Here is a 21,106-nt window from a genome sequence, read left to right as displayed (position 1 = left end):
ATTCAAGTCCTTCATTGGGAATATATTCAGTCAACGTCTGCGGTTATATTCAATAAATATATTCGAATCATATCGGAATGTTGTGCATGTGTTCAGTTGGGGGAGGGCGGGGGGATAAATGCAACAGCATTAATTGGCTACTAGAAGAAAATGCCTGAGTTATACTTTGTTTTTGTTGTCGGGCGGGGGGTGAATTCTCTGTGCATTTTGCTCTATTACATTTTTTTCGGAAATGTCCTAGTTGTTTATTTGATAACCCCTATGTGTAATCCTAGCATTTTATATTTCGAAGGAGACCACCCTCTGGCCTGTCTTGTCTAAAAGGATAGACAATGTCAGGAAAAAAGGTCTGGCAATTTGGCAGCGTCTAAACCATTAAAGATGATTTAAAAAAGTAAATTGCAAACTGAGTCAACAGCAGCTGTCATGGCATGCCCCACGCAAGGGTGAAAATGGTTCTCTCTGTCGGTAGGGCACTTTCGCTGTTCTGCTAAATTGAGTGGTGCCACATTTGCTCTATATGCTGAAACTCATCATTTACATGTACTTAACTTTTTAAATCAGTCAAATGCTTCTACAATCTCTTTATTGATGCAGGTTTTTTGTCATGAACGGATGTGAATACCGCATGTGATCAGAACGAATCGAGCTGCGTCGGCTGGAATACATTTATATTAATATATATTATGTTAGCCTACTAGGCTAATATTACCATGTATGTTCTGTCAAATTGAATGCAGATGCTCACCTTAATGGACGTGCACATTGTCATTATACTGTCAAAAAGACTGTTGGGAGAGTCGTGTAGCGGAAGTGCTGCAATCTCATGATGGTGTTGGATTTGGGATCACATTCAAGCATTTACTTTATTCCATGCAAAAACCTAAAAAATGCATTGATATACTGTATATTTGACGTCATTGACCAGAAATAATGCCTTATCTGCACTATCCCTTTTCACTGGATAGACAGATAGCATGGTTCACATGAAGGGGTTCTGATCACGGCGGTGTGCGTGTCTGATGAGACAGGTATCCTAGGCAATGGACGAGTTGTTGCAGTCAAGAGACCTTCAAAGCTCCCAACACGCTGTGTGATGCGAGTAATTGGTCCGTATTAGCTGCCAGGCTGGCCTTGGCTAACGTTGCGGCTTTTAAACTCCAGCCATGTGTGCGCATGCATGTCTGTGAACACATGCATGCAAGTGTGTGTCACGTGCTTGAGTGTGTGCGGTTGCAGTTTGTTCAAGCCCAACTCGTCCTGATTGGCAGGGGTGTTTGCGGCAAGTCACATGATATTTTTTGTACTTGGCAGTCTTGTCGTCCGTGTCTCTCTCTGTCTCTCTCCCCCTTCTGCTCCCCTTGTATTATACTTCTGACTGCTATTGTCACACTCTCATAATAGCATCGTCCTGACAACCGCCTCGGTTCAGGTGTGTGTCTTGGTGTGCGTGTGTGTGTGGGGTAGCAAGAGCAGGGGGTTGTGTTTGGCTCTGTGTGCCTGCCGTAGTAAGCCCGTGGTGGTAACATGCTTCATCGAGGCGTACATGTGTCAACCGCTTCTTCCGTCATGTGTCGTCGTCTGTGTTGATTATACATTGACGCCCCCCTCCCCTCCAGACACATGCTTACCCAGCGGGAGGAGTCAGACCCTTTATGATGAGATGAGCCTTAGAGCTGGTGCCAGGTCTCTCTCTCTGTCTTTCTCTTTCTGCCTTTCTTTTGTCTGTGTGTCTTGTCTCTTGTGTTTTTTATATATACAGTATATATATCTATATTTATATATGTATAATGTTTATACACACACAAGGAGAGGAATGTGTTCAATTACCGATCTAAGCCAGGGAGACCTTGTAATTGGTGAATGCACACACACATCAGTCGGAGGCCCGATGTGTACATACATACACACTCATTAAGAGATCCCGGGGCAGTTAGAGTACAGAAGAAAAGGTACTGTGGGCACAGGAGACTGTGTGTATTCAATCAACTTTTGAAGCCCAGTGTGGAAATGTGTAGCATGGATCCTATTAGCGCTCATCCAACCGACACAACGCCCACTGTTAATGCCAAGGCGGTGTCACTTTTGAAAAGCAAGCCTTAATAGGGTACGCATGTGACCGAAACCTCCCAGAGCACCGTCATCTCCAGCACATCGTTCTGGTGGTTTTATACAGAACATGACCAACGGGGACTCCCCGAGTCCACCAGAGGATCTTCCAACTCGGGGTATCCAGAAATAACCAGGCTCCAGCAAGTTGATTTTGTTTCCTCCTCGTGTCTCTCTCGTGGACCGCCTCTGATTTGCTGAAATAACACATTTTTGGCCCCATTTGGCTTGCAGAGCGAAAATTTGAATTTCCACTCCCTTGCCTCCTTTGAGAAGGTGTAAATTCCCAGGGTCTTGGGGGATGCTTGCATCTGCTGGGCTGTCTTTCATCAGATAGAGGGTAGGAGAAGAACAGCCTCAGTCCTCTTTTGTTGTGGAATACCACAGCGCTCAATAGCCCGGTACACCAGTCCAACGCTGTCCCGAGAGGAAGAGAGTCCAGCAAAAGAGATCTCATCTCGTGGCACACTGCACAACACATTGTCCCGCCTCTCACCTGTTGTTGAGGCCGGGCCAGCTGCTGCTGCCGCTGCAGCCACCGTGAGGTAGTCAGCGCTTGGCTGCGGCCGTTGCTGTTGGCTCCGAGCTCAGAGGATAACTGCAGCGCACCGAGGGCGAGGAGGACAGGGGGGGGAGGGGGGAGATGAGGGGCTGAGAAGGGGGGGGGGGGGGGGGGCAGAGCTGGTGTTAGGAGGATGGAGAGAGGGGAGGGGGGATGAGGGGCTGAGAAGCGGGGGGAGGAGAGGAGGAGGAGGGGGGGGAAGAGAGAGGAGGGGGTGAAGGGAAAGGAGGACAGAGGCAGAGCGGGTGTTAGGAGGACGGAGGGAGGGGGGGGGGGGGGGGAGGACGGAGGGATGTCAGAGGGATCAGAGGCAGGATGATGAAAGAGTGGTGCAGAACAACCCCCACCCCCCCCCCCCCCCCCCATCGTCTCCCCTGCCCTCCCTCTTCCTGAGTCATCAGTCACGAGCAACACTTCTTATTTCAATGAACCTGCGGACAGGCCTGGTCCTCTCTTACAGTCTGCGGGCAGGACAGCAGTCTGGGGTTAGTCGACAGACTCGTATTCCCAAGGCTTTCGTCCCCCCCGTCCCCCCGTCCCTGCCCTGTCCCTGTCCCACCTCAGCAAAGTCAACGCTTCAAAGGTTGGGGTCATGTCCCAAAGGATCCATGTCAGCTTGCTGGTTACTCTTTCAGAGGCACTGACAGCTGGAAATGAATCATCGCCGTGTAGTTATATTTTAAAGCAGGGCAGGCAAAGCTTTTTGTCTTTGTCGTGTTTGTGTGAATTTGATGTTTTTTTTTTCTGTCTTAGGGGCAGTTTAAAAAATGATTTATTGTCCTCTTCCAGACTGAGGGGAGAATGCAATGTTGATCGTTTCATTTATTTTGTATTGAATTTGTGTGTGTGTGTGACCATGAGTAGGAGTGGGGAAATTCATTGCCAGGCTAGACAGCACTTATCGGCATAATGGTTGGTGTGTCGGCCAACTACCCATAAATGCCTTGTGTCAAAATGCACTCAAAGGATTGGGCTTTTTTTAAACACATCCACCAATGGCCACATGCACATTAGGACACACCCACACAAACACAGAAATATACACCGGCATCCATCCTGAAATGGATAACCTCAGATGATCCGTCACCTTGAAGGAACAAAGATGAAATCATTGCATATTTTTCTGCGGTTACTGTTTGTGTTTTGCACACACTTTGCATGGAGACATCCCGCTGACAGCACCTTCAAAGTAGCGTCTTTGGGAATATCACCGCAAAGATAAGAAAATGGCTGCTCTAGACCTCCGGGCACCACTGACCAGACTCCAAAGTCAGACGCACCACCGCCCCGGGCTCCTTGCATTTATTGTTTTTCCTTTCGATGATCCACCGTCTGTTTTACAAAGGGACATCGATTCTCTCTCTCTGCCCTCGGCCCCGCCCCGAACCCCCCCATTTCACTCCCTCCCGACCGATGTGTGAGTCTTACGTCTCTGTTATCACACCATGGTTAGTTTCCATGGCGATGCACTGCGTGTATCTGCGTCTGTGAATTAGGAGCAAATGCTTCTAGTTTCCTTTTTTTTGTGCATTTAATAATTGTTGAGCGGAAGTAATATAGAGAAGCCATTAATTGTAGGCACTGCTTGTATCCGACGGCACATTAATCATTGAGTATTATGTTGTTTTTATGAATACAGACGTGCTGCTGAAAGGTGGGGCATGGTAGGTCCCAACAGGTCAAAGCATTCCTCAACAGTTGTGCTCAAATGTCTGCGTTCGGTTCTGTGCTGCTGTGTTAACATTGGGTTGAGCCCCATTTCATGTGCGTTGTTAATGTGGGTTGTTTGTGTTATTTTGGCTGTGCACATTCCCATGGTGGGAAGGCTGAGATTATAGCAAGACCGGAGTGAGGAATACAGCGCTTGATAAAGTCTGCCGCTCTGAGGATGACGCGCAATCGATGGCGTCTTCATTGCCAGACCGCCAGGACATTTAGCACAGGGAGAGGTTACCTTGAGTTACCAAATGTGTGTGTGTGCGTGTGCGTGCGTGCGTGCGAGAGAGTGTGGTGAGTGCGTCATCCCGGCCTTGGATCTGAAATGAAAGATTTGTATTGATTGAAAAGGTGATTCAGGTGAACGAAAGCTGGCTGGAGGGAACGAGGGGTTCGAGGAAAAGAGGGAGAGACTCCAGGCAGCAGGAGGGGATCACAGCTGTGAAGCAGCACAGATGTGTGTTAACAGCAATGACAATTTTAGTTTGATGATTGTGTGTGTGTGAGTGTGGGTTTGTGGGGGTGTGTTCCCGAAAGGATCACCCACACAACAATGCCACAGCTACCTACCCTGCAAAAAAAAGACCCACCATCAACTAATTGAGGTTAACACTCAACCGCCACGCTTTTTCTTTCTTAACATCCTGGCACGAATTGTGTTTCCCATTCTCATTTCATTTGCATAATTCCATTCAAATGTTTAGTTCACGCAGTGCCCTGGGAGGCAGAGCGGCAAGGAGGAGGAGAGGAATGAAAGAATAGGGGTTGAGAGAGGAAAGGAGGGGCACTGTGAGGATCTAGGCTACACGTTTCTATTTTAACCATCCATTAGTGAGTGTGTGTGTGTGTGTGTGTGTGTGTGTGTGTGTGTGTGTGTGTGTGTGTGTGTGTGTGTGTGTGTGTGTGTGTGTGTGTGTGTGTGTGAGTGTGTGAGTGTGTGCGCGTGCTCGGAAAATCCCCCGCAAAGGCCACTATCAGGGTGCGACCTAATCACTCTGGCATGTCTGTCAAAGCATCAACATCTCAATCCATGACGGCAGTGGGCCAGTAGCGTGTGCGTGTGTGTGTGTGTGGGGGGGGGGGGGGGGGCTCGCGGTTTCATGCATGTTTATCACAGAGGGAATAGAAATGGAGGAAGGGAGAGATAGAGGTAGGGATGGATGGATAGAGGGGGGGGGGGGGGGGGGGGGGCGAGGATCTGAGAGCGAAAGAGTGAGCGAGGGCGTGATAGAGAGAGGGGGAGAGAGGGGGAGGGGGAGGGAGAGCGAGGGAGGGAGAGCGAGGGAGGGAGAGAGAGGGAGAGGGAGGGAAGGAGAGAGGGAGAGAGAGCGAGGGAGAGAGAGAGCGAGGGAGGGAGGGATGGAGGAGGCAGAGAGTTAGAGCGAGTAAGAAAGCTGGTAGTGGGGGAAAAAAAAAGGAAAAGGCGGCAGACGAGGGAGCAAGCGGAAGGACGCGCAGAGCCTCCAGATGCTGGAGCCCACGACAGCGGAGCGCCGTGCACCGCGGACACAGGAAGATGGTCTCAGTAAGGGGGGAACTGACCGTTGCCTATAATTTAATGTTCAGTATCCTGGACTCCTTCTCCATGGGTAATGCTACGGCCAGGAGCTCCAGCGCTCGGCTCTCTCTCTTGCTGTCTCCCCGTCTCCCGCTATTTCTCCCCCCCCATCTCTCTCTATCTCACGCGCTCTCTCTCTCTCTCTCTCTCTCTCTCTCTATCTCTCCCCCACTATCGCAGGCTACTACTTTCCCTCCACTTCTGTGCTTTTCCTCTTGTTTACGGCCGCATGGGATTCTTTATTTTCCTTATTTGGATTCTTTGCTCAGCCCTTGCGTTCCGGCTGACGCAAGCACGCGCACGCACACAAACACACAAACACACGCACACTGCACAGAAACACATACACACAGAGCTAGGTTGGCGGGGTAAGTTCCCTAGCAATCGCAGGGGGATACACCCGCCGTCCTCTACAGCTGCAGCAGCAGCTCAGCCTGGCGATGGCTACGCCACTAATGCGGATAGATTGCGATGCTTTCCTCGCGAGCCGCGCAGCGCTTTGGACGAGCGAGCACAGGAACCAAGCAGGGAGTGAGAGGAGTGGCGAGATAGAGAGAGGAGACGAGCGATAGGGAGAGGAGGAAGAGGAGGAGGGGAGGAGGCAGAGGCGAGAGCTCGATGAGAGCAGGCTTCCGTCATCGTTTTGGAGTCCTTTTTTTAAAAAATCTGTGCTCCCCATTGTTTGTCTGCTGCTGGGGAAAGTGGAGTTATCCACATTTGGTTGTAACCACTTTCTTTGTCCCTTTTTTTTCTTTGTCTCTTTTTTCTTCTTCTTCCCGCTTCCCAGGGGTGGCGCCTGCAAAGAAGAGCCCGAAACTGGTAAGAAAGAACTCTTTGTCTTTATGTTACATAATAGGACCCACGCAACCTTTTGAATCTCTCTGTGCATCACTCATCGTCTCCTGTGGATGCCATCCATCCCCCGATCACCAATCAATGTTATGCCCCGTGTCGTCCGTCCGTCCGTTCCCCCCCCCCCCCCCATCCCCAAACCTTTCCCCTGCCTTCTGTCTGTTGCTCTTGTTGTGTTTCCCCGTGCGGCTGCATGGGCTGCTGTGCGGGGGTGGATCCCCCCAGCCCGCCCACAGCCTCCCCCCCCCCCCCCCCCCCCACACCCATACCCCCTATCCCATCCCTTGGTGTGTGAGGGAGAGGGAGGGAGGGGAGGAGGAGGAGGGGGGGGGCGGAGGGGGGGAAGCTTACCTTTTGAAGCCATCGCTAGCTTACTGACACTGTGCTGAGCTAGCAGCCCTGGGGAGAGGGTCTCTCCTCCAGCGAAGAGGGAGATGATGGTTGTGTTGAATTCATGTAATTGCTCATTATGTTTTCCAGGGCTATTATGAGGATCTGGCTCCTCCATACGGAGATTACACACGCAGGGTATGTGATGATGGACGGGGGTGTTTTGGCCCTGATGGTGGTGGGTAGATTTGGTGGTGCTAGACGATAACGGTGGAAGGGTTTGCAGTGTATAGATTACTTAAGGTGATGGTGGTTTTCTTGACCTTTTCCCTCCCGCTTTTTGCTCGTTTTTCAATACAGGACAGTATAATCCTGTACAAGTTTATTAGGCTGCTTGATATGGTGCTGTGTAGAGGTTGCTTTTTTGTACACGGCAGCAAAATTGCCTGGCTGGGGGTGGATTGGATTTTCAACCTGCCCCTGTGCTGGCGGAGAATGATGGGCAATGATTAAAGCTGGACTGACAGGCTCGGAGTGAGACGGACAGAGAAAGAGCTGGGGGGGAGGCAGGGAGTGGAGGAGGAAGAGGGTGTTCTATAGGTCTACTGGTGGCCTGAATGGGACATGGCTCTGGGCTGTGCTCTGAGAACTTCATTTTAATTCTCCTCTCTCTCTCTCGCTCTCGCTCTCTCTCTCTCTCTCTCTTGTTCTCTCTCTCGCTCTCTCTCTGTCCCTGTCTCTCTCTCTCTCTCCCTTTGTCTCACTCTCTGTCCCTGTCTCTCTCTCTCTCTCCCTGTCCCTGTGTCTCTCTCCCTGTCCCTGTGTGTGTGTGTGTGTGTGTGTGTGTGTGTGTCTCTCTCTCTCTCTCTCTCTCTCTCTCTCTCTCTCTCTCTCTCTCTCTCTCTCTCTCTCTCTCTCTCTCTCTCTCTCTCTCTCTCTCTCTCTCTCTCTCTCTCTCTCTCTCTCTCTCTCTCTCTCTCTCTCTCCATCTCTCTCTCTCTCTCCATTGTTTCCTTAACAAGTTATTGGAGCAGGAGAAACCAATGCGCCGGCCAGGCCCTGCGGACACATAATGAGTAGTAGTGGAAGGTCAAAAGCACACAGTGAGAACGTCCTCAAAGGCTCGTCTGCTGTGTTTAATGAGGGCGGGAGTTCCACTAGATACACCACAACTCTCCAACCACTTTGCTGATTGGATGCATTCCTTAAAAAAAATTATAATAATAATAAAAAGCAATTGAAACGGTGAAATCCCAAAGGTACTGAAGTGAGGAGTGGTGCTGTCCGCCCTCATCCTTGAGGATTGACCTTCCCTTCGTATGATTGAACGCCCCACGGTGTGTGACTCACTTTATGGCTATTGATTTTATTTGAAACAGCAGCAGAGGAGATGACGTTCAAAGCCGTACTTTTGATGCCGTTTTGCATTTATAAACAGGCAGTCTGAAATATTGTCACGTTAACGGAAATGTCAGGCGAGGGTTCACGTGGTACAAGCGATGAGGTACATTATCATGGACGGTGGTGTTGCGGACGGGCAGATCCAGGTCATAATTACTGTGGATTTATTGAAGGCACAGCAGCTTCACTTTGAAGGCGAAATGCTTTGATATTAAAGTCCCCGCCCCTCCTCCAATCTCCACTGTTGTATCGCCTTGCCGCCGTGGCCTGTTGTTCCTCTCCATCCAGGTCGTTGTTCTGCCTTGGCAGTTGTAGAGTTTGGAATCAATTACAGCTAGCACACACTCCTCCTCAGCCTTGTCACCGAGAAGAATTGTTAGCAATTAACTTACCATGAGCACTTGTTGGTGCTCATGGTAATTAGCTAATTCTAACGATGTGACAAGGCTCAGGGATTCAGGGTTGTAGTCGACAGCTTTGACAGTAGGTTCGGTTAACAGCCCTGTAATAATAATAATAATGCATTGAATTTATATAGCGCTTTTTCCTAGACACTCAAAGACGCTTTACATTGAAGGGGGGGACCTCACTCACCACCACCAGTGTACACTGCTAAGGCACCGGGAACAACTGACTCCCCTGCTAAACTCCTGCCTAAGGAGCCATATTATTTGATGGTGGCCACTGGAAATTGATGAGGGGTTTTATATTTCTGCCATCATCAGTGCAATTTGGTGTGTGTGTGTGTGTGTGTGTGTGTGTGTGTGTGTGTGTGTGTGTGTGTGTGTGTGTGTGTGTGTGTGTGTGTGTGTGTGTGTGTGTGTGTGTGTGTGTCTGCTCACTTGGGATGAGCCAGCAAGTGTAGTTAATGCAACGGGTCATGCTCACACATTCCACTCTATTAAGCCAGAGGGACTAGACAATGTATCCACATCATTCAAAGTGGGCTCCTTCCTTTTATTCCCCCTTTGCGAGCTGAATGACTTAATCATGAGACACCACTGTGCGTTCTCTTTACCCCATTTCAGGGGGAACAGTCTAAAGAAAAAATAAAGATTCTTTGTGTTACATAAGAGAGTGCTTTTCTGTAGTTGACAACACCAGCCAACATTAGAGCCTGTTTCAGAAATCTGTTTCTGGTCTGCTGTCTACAGACCACAGGTCTCCATGGAGACATGGAGATCTGTGGTCCTGGAACCTGTTTAACTCTCATCCTAAATCTCCCGTCCTAGCGCGTCCGAAAGCCTCTCATCCCGTCTCTTCCTCTTTCCTTGAGGAACCATAACCCTGTCTTTCTCTGAGGACATACACTACGCATCCTCACGTCTACCGTTTCCCTCCATCTTCCCCGTTTGGCATCCGTCATTCTCTCATCCCTTCATGCGGACACCCATGCTATTGACCCTTAACCGCCTCTCTCCATCCCTCCCCCCACAGCAGTTGTCGAGGAAGGACAGTCAGAGCAGCTCCCAGCACAGCGTCTCCAGCCAGAGGAGCGTTCACACGCAGGACTCCCCGCTGCACTCCTCGCTGGCCGCCCCGCTCAGCGAGAGCTCCGCCCCCCCGGCCCCGTCCCAGCCGCTGCCGGGCCTGCCCGCGCAGGACAGCCCCGCCGACGACCCCTCCCAAAGGAAACCCGACCCCTTCAAAATCTGGGCCAAGTCCAGAGTCATGTATGAAAGTAGGCGTAAGTATTATTTTTTTGGTGGAGGCATGGTACCTGGTGGAGGCGTACAGGCATGGTACCCTGGTGGAGGCATGGTACCTGGTGGAGGCGTACAGGCATGGTACCCTGGTGGAGGCATAGAGGCATGGTACCTGGTGAAAGCATGGTACCCTGGTGGAGGCGTAAAGGCATTATACCCTGGTTGAGGCATGGTACCTGATGGAGGCGTGGTACCCTGGTTGAGGCATGGTACCCTGGTGGAGGCATGGTACCCTGGTGGAGGCATGGTAACCTGGTGGAGGCATGGTACTCTGGTTGAGGCATGGTACCCTGGTGGAGGCATGGTACTCTGGTAGAGGCATGGTACTCTGGTGGAGACATGGTACCCTGGTGGAGGCATGGTACCCTGGTGGAGGCATGGTACTCTGGTGGGGGCATGGTACTCTGGTGGGGGCATGGTACTCTGGTGGGGGCATGTTACCCTGTTGGAGGGAATTATGATTTGAGCCAAGAACACACAATGGTTCCCAGTCCTCTGTTCCACGTTTTTATAAATATACTAGCGCATAACAGCATTGAAATGCTGACTTCTGTGGGTAGCCCCGTCCGTTTGTAACCCAGTGCAGAACCTGACCCTAGAGAATCTCACTGTAAGACAATAGCGCTCGGTCTACTTCCGGAGACTTTCCTTATTACTAAGTGGGGGGAAAAACTGCATTTCTCTGCTGTGTTCTACATTACATCAAATACCTCGCATCGGTTCGAGATGGCAATTTGGCCCAATTACCAGCCTTGACCCCATTAACACACTCTTGCACCGCTCTGCCCTTTGGAGGCGCATCTTCTGATGAACGGTTGTGTAATTAGCAGCAGTGGTGAAGTGGATGTCAGCAGATTTCTCCCCCGCCCCTCAACCCCCTGCATGAGCCACGCTGAAGCAGGGAAGCCTAGCATCCCAATTAAGACCATAAGCTGCTCTCCAGTCCATGGCTCGGTGGAGCAGATCAAAATGCAATGGATAATAAGTCAAATGAGAGTTGGAAAGTCCCAATAACCTACAGCATCTCATCACTGCCCCGCTTTCGCTCTTCCATTGTTTGGCTTCCTAAGACGAGAGGTCAGGATAAGGACAGAGTGTGGGCTGGCTAATGGGCTTATGGTAAAAGATTAAAAATATTTGAAAAGAAGGAAGGCAGTGCTCATCAAGGCTTGCCTTCACTCAGGGCCACATCTCTTATCGGTGACTTTTAACCGGAGCTTAACCTGGCCTGCCTGAAATCCATAGAATTAGGAAGGCATGGTTTCAGTCAGTGGACGAGTAATTGACGAGATGGTGGGAACAAGGGATTAGTTGAAAATGAAGAGATGAAGATGGACAGAACAAGACAATAATGTATTGGCAAGTACCTTCTGATACTGTGTTCAGCTGTCCTACAAGAAGCCTGGCGGGTAGAGACCTTGGCTACAGCCAGGATATTAGTCAGCACATGGCCATGGCTGTGAAGGCGGATTCAGAGGAAAAGATCCGAGATCAAGGACTACATTTTTTGGAGACCTTTTCGCCTCTAAAGTATTTTTAAGAAAATGAAACACGTATTTAAAATTGCAGCAAAAGATTGGAAATGCTGTCAGACTTGCTTTTGTTTGATTGGGCATCGTCTTTTTGTCAGAAGGCTTTGGTGCTTCGACACTGGGTTCAGATTGGATACATTTGCTTGAAATTGAAATTCATCAGGCCTTGTATGTTTTAGTAGTCACCACAGCCGCCCGAGGTAGACCTGGAGCCAGTCGTTAAGTTATTAATGGGTTCATGCCCAGTCCTTCTTCCTGCACCCATCATTGCTAATGGACACGGCCATAGCACCGCCCTCTCCTCTCCATCACTCTTTACAGGGACAGATTGCCACAGTTAGCCTTTGACTCTGCCTCCACCCATTTCACCCCCAGCTATGTACTGATGGGTCGAGAAAGATGGCTGCTTTCAGCAGGGTCTTCAAGCGTTCACTGAAGCAACAGCTTGGCAGCAGGCTGTTTTTCTTTACCCTTCCTTCTGCTCACCTTCTGGTTGTTTGTGGCCCGCCGTCCCTTCGCGGCTCCACAGGATACCGGTTCAAAAGGGCGTTTACCGTATCCAGGGTTGCAGGCTTGTTTATTTTCGGCCACTACGGCTGGGACATGACCATCCAGATGCAGGCAACCGTGCATAAGGATGGTCACGATGCTGCCGGCTCTTTCATGCAAGGCGTATGTATCATGTATATGGTCAAACACAATCTATCACCTGGATAAGCCACGGTATTCCCCCTGGTTCCCCGTATCCCAGTAAAAGCCCCTCCCGGAGGACCTCTCTTACCTCCAGTGTAAGACAGAGCGAGAGCTGTCACTCACACCATATGAATGGCCAACCGACCTCGGACCCACAGACCTACGACCCTGTGGACGGTGAATCAGACACGGCAGAGGTCCCTCCGTTCAATAATACATGGACAATTCTCATGTTGGCTCTCTGGTACTTGCCGGTGGGAATGGCATTTGTACTGAGAAGGGGGGTGGAGAATGAAGTTCAGAGTAAATACGCCAATTCATGAAAAGCAGGCCACGGAGAAGTCTCTGGGATTATTCATGTCCTTTCTCCATGATGGCCTGTTTCCCAGAGAGTGGAGCGATGGCTTGAGTGGGGGAGTGGAAAGGCTTTTGCTGTTTCGGGCTCTAGATGGGCTGCTAAATGTGAGACGGATAGACTGTGTCAGCTGCTTTCCAAAGTTTTGCTCTGTACCTGGGAATATAGATTTTTTTATGGGTGTTTTTTCTTTGGCTTTGTGTCTGAGAATAGACGTGTTTGGGTCTTCTGATGGATGTCATCTTTGTTCTGTTGGAAGCTTGTTTTGAGCAATGCTCTTCATCGTCGTTTTTCCTAGAACAGTTGATGTGAGGTGTTTTGACAGTTTGTATGAAAAAACGTTTGAATTTACTTCAGTACAGAGGATTGAACCAGTACAAGACGTTAGTACAACTCTTGATGCGAGTAGATTTTGTTCCACCACTAAGAGCCTCCAAAGTTTTTGATACAGTGCACTTCTTTGCGGGCTGATCATTGGGTTGGCCGTCAGGTGTAATGTTATGCTGTTTTCAGCCTGTTAGGCTAATTATGATTGTTTTATCCTTTGTTGCAGTTCCAGACTTCCAGGAGCAAGATATATTCTTGTGGAGGAAGGACACCGGATTCGGTTTCAGGATCCTGGGAGGGAACGAGGCAGGAGAGCCGGTATGTCTGTCTATTTATCACAATTTTCCTTCCTTTTTTGGTGCCATCCTACAACGTGGTGTTACTTGGACAACATGCTGCCCCTCGAGTCACGATGACTTCGGTAAAAACAGCTAAGAATGTGGTCACAAATAAATATGCAAATTAATGTTGATAATCTGGTGGGCGAATGTGTAGGCCTACTCATTCAAATACCCAGCCTTATTGGAGTCCACTGGGTTATTTAAAGTGTTTCCACGCTAACACCTCCACAACCAGCTAGTGCTAAGCTCATTGCTTCGCTTGTTGGGCTCCATTTTTATCTTGCAGAGATTTCAACAAAGCTTCCTGCTTTTGATCCGGCTGCACTAACTTCAATCAGCCTCAACATTGAATAAATAATCACCCTGTTGAACGCTGAACGGGCTTGGCTTATTTTGATTTTCCTTCTTTTGCAAAGAAAGTCGTTTGTTTTTTTACACTTGTCCACACCTCTCAATTAAAAGAGGAAGCTAATGAACCACGAGCTTGGGGGGTCAGCCAGCAAACTAGGTTGCGATTACACTGCGCCAGAAGTGCACGCACACGCATCCACACACGCATCCACACACACACACACACACACACACACAGAAGCACACAAACACACAAACGCACACCAACTTTGTGGCAGATGTAAACACTAAGCTTTTGCCATGACTGGGAGAAGAAAATATCCTGATGGAGACAGAAGATGCAGGCTGCTTAATTACCAGAAGTATTTAATCTATATCACATAACATCTATTTTTCAAAACCGTCCCTCTCCCACTCAAATTTATTACAAATATGCTTCGGGGCTCAAACGTTTTTTATCTATCCTCTATTGTTCAAAAGATACACAAAAATATCCAAATTAGCTCCTTTAGCGTAACTTCCAACAAGCTTGTTGGTATGTGCCATAAAAGCCAAGGATCTTCCTCACAATCAATTCTGACTTCTGGGGTGATTTCTAATTTTCCTATTAAAAGCAATCCGCTCAGAGTCCCCAATCCTTCTCTCTGGTTTACTTTGGTGTACCTGTACCCCCCCCCCACCCTTTGCCCCCCTGCCCAGATCTATATCGGCCACATAGTGAAGTACGGAGCGGCGGACGAGGACGGCCGCCTGCGCTCGGGCGATGAGCTGATCTGCGTGGACGGCACGGCGGTGGTGGGCAAGTCCCACCAGCTGGTGGTGCAGCTGATGCAGCAGGCGGCCAAGCAGGGCCACGTCAACCTCACCGTGAGGCGCAAGACCAGCTACGCCGGTAACCACAGAGACAACCGGGGGGGGCGATGTTTGGTCCCCAAAGGCTTGATGTTGATGTATGCAGGGGTTCTATGCTGTTTAGGAGCACACGCACACACACCCACGCAGGTTTTTTCACGACAAACATAGTACTCGAAACTTTAAGTTTTGAGGATTTGGATGACTCATCTAGTCTGGTGTTTGAAAGCATACAGTCTAGAATCAGGAGATGGCTATAAAACAGTACAGAGCCAATGCCCCCCCCGTCTGTATTTATACTGATGTAACACCCAGCTCTATTATGGGGCGGACATCAAAATGAGATGGCTTGGAACCCCCTGCCTGTTGTTTTCATTTATTTTTGAGGCCCTCTCCTGATGTTCTATATTTCCCGCTCCCGTCTGTGTTGTTTTGATGCATTTTAATGGCTGCCGTCTACAACCCAAAGAAATGGATAGTAGAGCGGCCATAAAGCATAAACAACAGGTTCCTGCAGGTCTCTTAAATCCTAAGCAGTCCTTGATAAACTGCCACAGGCTGGGAGTATTTCAGCCTGGCACGGATCACCTTTTTATACCGGTGCCCCACGGTGTATTCCCAGTCCCTGCCTCCTCCCCTTAATGAGTCGGGCAGAAGGTCGTCTGAGGCTGCCGTTTCCGGGCAGCCTTGTGTGTTGTACTGCATCACCCCCACACATTTGTCTGACATTTGTCTTCATCACAATGCTTTCGAGTGCACTGCCAGCGAGTGACCAGGGTCAAATTACCTGTTAAATCGTAATCAGTAATGGCAGCAACCAGGCTGGACCCTTTGAACCGGTAAAGCATCTCTCTCTCTCTCTCTCTCTGGATCTCTCTCTCTGGATCCTTCTTTCTGGATCTCTCTCCCCCTCTAAATCACACTGCACCGTAGTTTCGTCCTTGGCAAGATGCATAGTGGACAACGTATGCATGAGTAGAATGGAGACAGATTGGATGTTGAAGTCAGCGCACCAGTGTCCGATGCGACAACCTAAAGCTATTCTCCTCACATAGCCTGAAAGTAAATTAACTATCCAGAAATCTCATGAAAAAAAAAAAACACCACCTAGCTCCTTCTCTCATTCCCCCTCTGTGAAGTCACATCCAGCGCTCTGTTGCAGCACAATCACATCCAAGCCCCCAGTTCTCTTCTCCCCTTCTCTCCTTTTATCTACACACTGCAGTGGGAAGAGGAGTGCCTGTTACGTGAGCCATTTTTTTGTCTGCCGCTGACTCCCACAGCCAACGTTTGCATCTCACACCTTTTTAATTAATTCATGTTCTTCTATCGCCTTCCTCTTTTACCTCCATCCGTTCCATTCATTCACGTGTACGTGTAAACCGTCGTCGTTTTTCCCTGCTTGACCTCGCGGGGGGGAACCCCGTCTGCTCTCCTCCTGCAGTCAAGGCCGAGGGAGACGTCCCGCCATCGCCGGCCTCCTCGCACCACAGCAGCACGCAGGCGCTTAGTCTCACCGAGGAGATGGGCAAGCGAACGCCGCAAGGCAGCCAGAACTCCCTCAACACCGTCAGCTCCGGCAGCGGCTCCACTTCGGGCATCGGGAGTGGCGGCGGCGGCGGGGGTGGCGGTGGCGGCGGCGGAGGTTTAGGCAGCACTATGGCACCAATGACGGTCTCCTCGTCGGGTCCTCCTCCACCGCCTCCTCCTCCGGTCGTCTCCTCTTCCCAGCAGCCCCACAACAACGCGGCGCCCGGCCCCGCCGCCCCCTCCTCCTCCACCCTGCACCCCTACGACGTGGAGATCCGCCGTGGCGAGAACGAGGGCTTCGGCTTCGTCATCGTCTCCTCCGTGTCGCGGCCCGAGGCCGGCACCACCTTCGGTAAGACGAAGCGCTCGCTGGGCGTTGTGTTTTCAGTGGGGGGGGTTTGTTCATCGTTGTGCCACATTGTGATGTTATTATGTCGTTATGTTTGCTTTGGTTGTTGATGAGTCACGCCCAGACGTGTGTCCACAACACACGCTCATCGCTAAAGTACACGCACATCGCGATTAAAAAAACGAGACAAGCAAACAAGCTCGGTGGCTCTCTGCTCCCCCCTCGGGACTCTGCATCTGTCCTCACCTGCTTTGTGTTCGCATGACGTCTCTGTGGCGCTCGCTCGCTTGACAACCACTGAGGCAACTGGTGAACCTGAGCTATTTACAGTCTCTCCTCAGATCAATATCGTCTCTTCTTCAAAACAGTGCTTCATCTTTTTCTGTGCTATTTTCTTCTGCGACTGTCAAACCCCAAAACGTTTGGATCTCCTTTTTTGCTCCTGTGTGCTGCGCATAATGCTTCTTACCGAGGACAATTAACATGATTCTTGTTTAATGCTCCGAGCCAGCAGCACTGTCAACGCTGTCTTAAGTGACTCCTGCTAAGCACCTTAAAGCTAATGACCTGAATGGCGGCGCTAGATTAACAGAGGAACCTGTCTGCAGAATTGCATTGGAGTCGAGAGTACGGGACTACAATAGAGAACCTCATAATTTGCTCCACATCCTCTTCCAGCAAGTTTTACCCAGTTGAGCACTTATTCAAAAGGTGTGAATCATCTCTCCTGTGGAGTCAATGTTCAGGGATAGCTTTTCAAAAGTACATTCATTTCTCAGATTCGCCTGCGTATACACAGTACCCCCCTCCTTTTTTTGTAGACCAATTTGTAAAAACAACAAAGTACATGTTCCTGTGTACATACTATTAGTGCTTTTATTCCCTGCAGTGTGTTAGCTAGCGATGGTGCCTTATTTAGTGTGGATCCGTGCAGCTTGTGGTGTCTGTAATGGGGTTCTCTCTGGGAGTGCTGCTGCGGTTGGCTCACTGATCAGCTGATTTGAAATGCTCAAGGTAGAAAATAATGTGGAAGTCCGTCCACAGAAACGGAGGGACAGGAAGAAAATCAGAGAGCAAGAGAAGGAATAGAACTTTGAACCTCAGAGTTTCATGTGTTGGAGGGGGGGGGGGGGGGGAGAAGCTAGTGCCCATCTCTGCAGCTGCTTATTTGAAAAGTACCTCCTCCTCCGTGCCTCACTTTCCCTCATCTTTCTTTCAATTCCTCTCCCTTCCTCACAGCCCGTCAGGCCCAGCTCCTATAGAGGGCAGACAGGTGGAGAGGTTCTGGATGAGGCGGTTGTGTAGCACATAAAAAGGAGTAGGATGTAAGAATTTAGCAGAATATGACATGGAAAAGGGCAGAGACTGGGAGCGAATGAAAGGAGTGTGTGTATCTGTGCTCTCTCTTTTAATGACTGAAGACAGACAAACAGGAAGAGGAGGATGATGGGGGTGAGGGTGGGTCTAGGGGATACGGGGGGGGGGGGGGGGGGGGGGGCCGCGGGCTGCTGGTTGGGATGCCACGCTGATGTGCACGTTCCTTGTCTCCAAAGTTTGCACAGGTGTCTGTATTAGTGAGTGTCTTCCCGGGTTTGTTCTCATTACCAGCGTGCTGCTGCAGGCGCCGTCTTATACAAATAGAACCACGATACCCCCGCCCGGGCGGAGAGCTGCCCGTGGAAACTCTAGAGTTGATAGCAGAGGAAAGACGGGGGCCAGAGGGCGGATGGGAACACTACATCAAAGAGAAAAAAACATATTTGACCGAGTTCAGCTCCATTTCTTTTTTTCCCCCTGAACTGATTCACTTGAGAAGTTGATTTACGACGAGCGTCGGCAGGAACGGGGAGATAAAAACAAAACCCTGACGCATTAATAACCATTTTGCCGGAACCTCGGAGTGCCTTCTCTCAGTGCGACCCCTCGGTCTTTGTTTCTCAACAAGCTCTGGGCTTCGGTGAATTAACCCCTAAACTTGCCTCCTTATCTCTCTTCTCCCTTGCCCTTCTCTCTCCTTTGCATCTTTCCCTTTTTTTGTTCTTCTATCTCACTGCACACACGCTGCACACGCACACACATACACACTCACACACACACACACACACTGTTCACGGCGGGTGACCATAGCTGGCAATGCATGTGTGGCCATGCCCCACAAAATAGGGCGCATCATCGAGGGCAGCCCGGCGGACCGCTGTGGGAAGCTGAAGGTGGGCGACCGCATCCTGGCCGTCAACAACTGCTCCATCACCAACAAGTCCCACTCGGACATCGTCAACCTCATCAAGGAGGCCGGCAACACCGTCACCCTGCGCATCATACCCGGAGACGGTCAGTGTGAAGCCGGGCCGGAGGGTGGGTGGATGGGTGGGTGGGTGTGTATGTGTGGGAATATATATATGTGTGTGTGTGTTCATTTATGTGTGTCTGTGTCATGTATATGTTAATGTATGTATTTGCGTGCGTATGACAATCCGAAAATGTTTAGTATTATTTGTCGATGAGCTAATCTCCCCCCATCCCCCCCAGAATGTAATCACAGTTAGCCTAGCTGTTGAGAGAGCCTCCCAGGCCAGTCATTCATCCCCCCTAAGCAGTGGCGGGGCTCGCTGCGGTGCCCTGTTCGCTGTGACTCAGTGTTTTTAGTGCCGTTTAGCGCGCGCCGACGCGTTTAATGATGCGTCGCGGGGACTCCAGCTCACATTAAAACAAGTGGTCTACTTCTCTGAGTCAGACTGAGACAACAATAACGTCAGCCTCGTGGAGGCAGAGGCTGATCAGAGCCGTTGTATCGAGGCAGCGGTTCAACCCTATATAGGCTGTGATGAGGAGGGTGGTGATAGTGATGATGATGGTTATGATGCTGATGAAGATGCCTTTGAGGATGATGAAGATGATAGTGATGATGATGACGGCGATGGAGATGATGATAATGATGATGGTTATTAGGATGACGGTGTGTGACGATAATGATCAGGACCGTGATGGTGATGATGATGATGCCTTTGAGGATGATGATGATAGCGATGATGATGACGGGGAAGGAGATGAAGATAATGATGATGGTTATTAGGATGACGGTGTGTGATGATAACCATCAGGACTGTGATGGTGATGGTGATTTTCAGGGTGTGGTGGTTTTCTATTAGAACATTGTTTGTCGATGAAGTCACCCGCTCCCTATCCGTTATATAAAGCCCCCTCCGTAGAGTTCCCCTGTAGTGTTCAAAGGGGAATGGAACTCCCACGCTCTCCACAGAAGAGATGGGGGGGCTGTACCCATTCTCCCTCTTCTTCCTCTTCTTCTACTTCTTATTCCCAGCATTTGATTTTTATGCCTCCAGCATCCCCAGAAATCTGAAACATGCAAGAGCAATTTAGATACGGTGTGTGTGTGTGTGTGTGTGTGTGTGTGTGTGTGTGTGTGTGTGTGTGTGTGTGTGTGTGTGTGTGTGTGTGTGTGTGTGTGTGTGTGTGTGTTGTGTGTAAGTGTACAAACAACAAACAATAGGAATAATGGAGAATTGTTATGGGGCCCCTTATATAAGTGTTCCCACCCCACCTTGTGTTACGTGGATATGAGACTGTTTGTTTGTGTGCGTGTGTGTGTGTAAGTGTAAGTATTGTGTGTGTGTCTGTGTGTGTGTGTGTGTTTGTGTGCACCTGTTATCAAACTGCGTGCATTTGAAAATTGGAGCTATCCTTATTTTTTGATGGCTGTTTTTCTCTGTAGCGCGGATGACAAACTGTGCGCTGATACTGTTCTGCCTGAAAAAACTCACAGCAGGAGCGATTGGGCAACAGCAGTGAGACAATAAAAGCAGTGCCCTGCGTTTTGTGTTATCTGCCAGGCAAACAGACCCGGTTTGACAAAAATACTGGCACGGAGCATGACAGCCCCGCCCTACCCACCCCCACCACACAACAAAAATCCGATGCTTGTCTCTCTTTAGGTTTCTGGAGCTGTATCTCCCATCACTCGCGTCACGGCTGTCGTGTCTTCATACACACATGGATGAACACAATGTTTCCTTCTGTGTTATTTTGGAGGTCTGGAACCATATTGACCCAATAGCTTGTCCCCTCCCTCTTCCCCCTGTCGGCACACATCAGGACGGGTTCAAGTGGCCTGCTGGGTGCTGCTGAATGAATCCACCCGCATTAAGGGAGAGCAGGGTGCACAGCAATGCATACATGAACCCACGAGGCCCGCGACCAACCCTTGTTCTACTGAGACTGAGGCAATCCTAAGGTGTTGATAGATGGTATCATCTCAAAGCAATGACCAAACGGGAGATTTCACCAATGCATTGAAGGAAGGAGATTTTGGAGACGAGAATACCCCCATCCCGCGCACGCACACACACACACAGACGCACACACACACACACACACACACACACACACACACACACACACACACACACACACACACACACACACACACGCACAGTCACACACGCTCGCACCCATAGACACACACACACACTCTTCCTCCTCCCTGAGTTGTCCCTGGTGCCGCTCACCTTGAAGCAGACTTGC

The 21,106-nt window shown here is 49.9% G+C and overlaps 1 protein-coding gene across 14 annotated transcripts in view; it reads left to right on the top strand.

Moving 5' to 3' along the window:
* magi1b (membrane associated guanylate kinase, WW and PDZ domain containing 1b) overlaps positions 1 to 21,106 on the top strand; it is a 107,074-nt gene that overhangs the window by 74,993 nt on the left and 10,975 nt on the right. For 8 of the 14 annotated variants that reach the window (XM_030374122.1, XM_030374120.1, XM_030374118.1 and 5 more), the window contains 7 exons: positions 6,733 to 6,764; positions 7,278 to 7,325; positions 9,966 to 10,215; positions 13,368 to 13,459; positions 14,533 to 14,725; positions 16,130 to 16,567; positions 18,692 to 18,895. In XM_030374122.1, coding sequence (XP_030229982.1) covers positions 6,733 to 6,764; positions 7,278 to 7,325; positions 9,966 to 10,215; positions 13,368 to 13,459; positions 14,533 to 14,725; positions 16,130 to 16,567; positions 18,692 to 18,895 — 1,257 coding nt within the window. The remainder of the gene's footprint in view (positions 1 to 6,732; positions 6,765 to 7,277; positions 7,326 to 9,965; positions 10,216 to 13,367; positions 13,460 to 14,532; positions 14,726 to 16,129; positions 16,568 to 18,691; positions 18,896 to 21,106) is intronic. The other 6 variants (XM_030374130.1, XM_030374124.1, XM_030374119.1 and 3 more) reach the window with 5 other exon arrangements.

This window comes from Gadus morhua, chromosome 13 (genome assembly GCF_902167405.1).
Source record: "Gadus morhua chromosome 13, gadMor3.0, whole genome shotgun sequence".
Taxonomy (NCBI): domain Eukaryota; kingdom Metazoa; phylum Chordata; class Actinopteri; order Gadiformes; family Gadidae; genus Gadus; species Gadus morhua.
The sequence above is the reverse complement of the archived record's forward strand: the minus strand, read 5'-3'. Positions and strand labels throughout refer to the sequence as shown.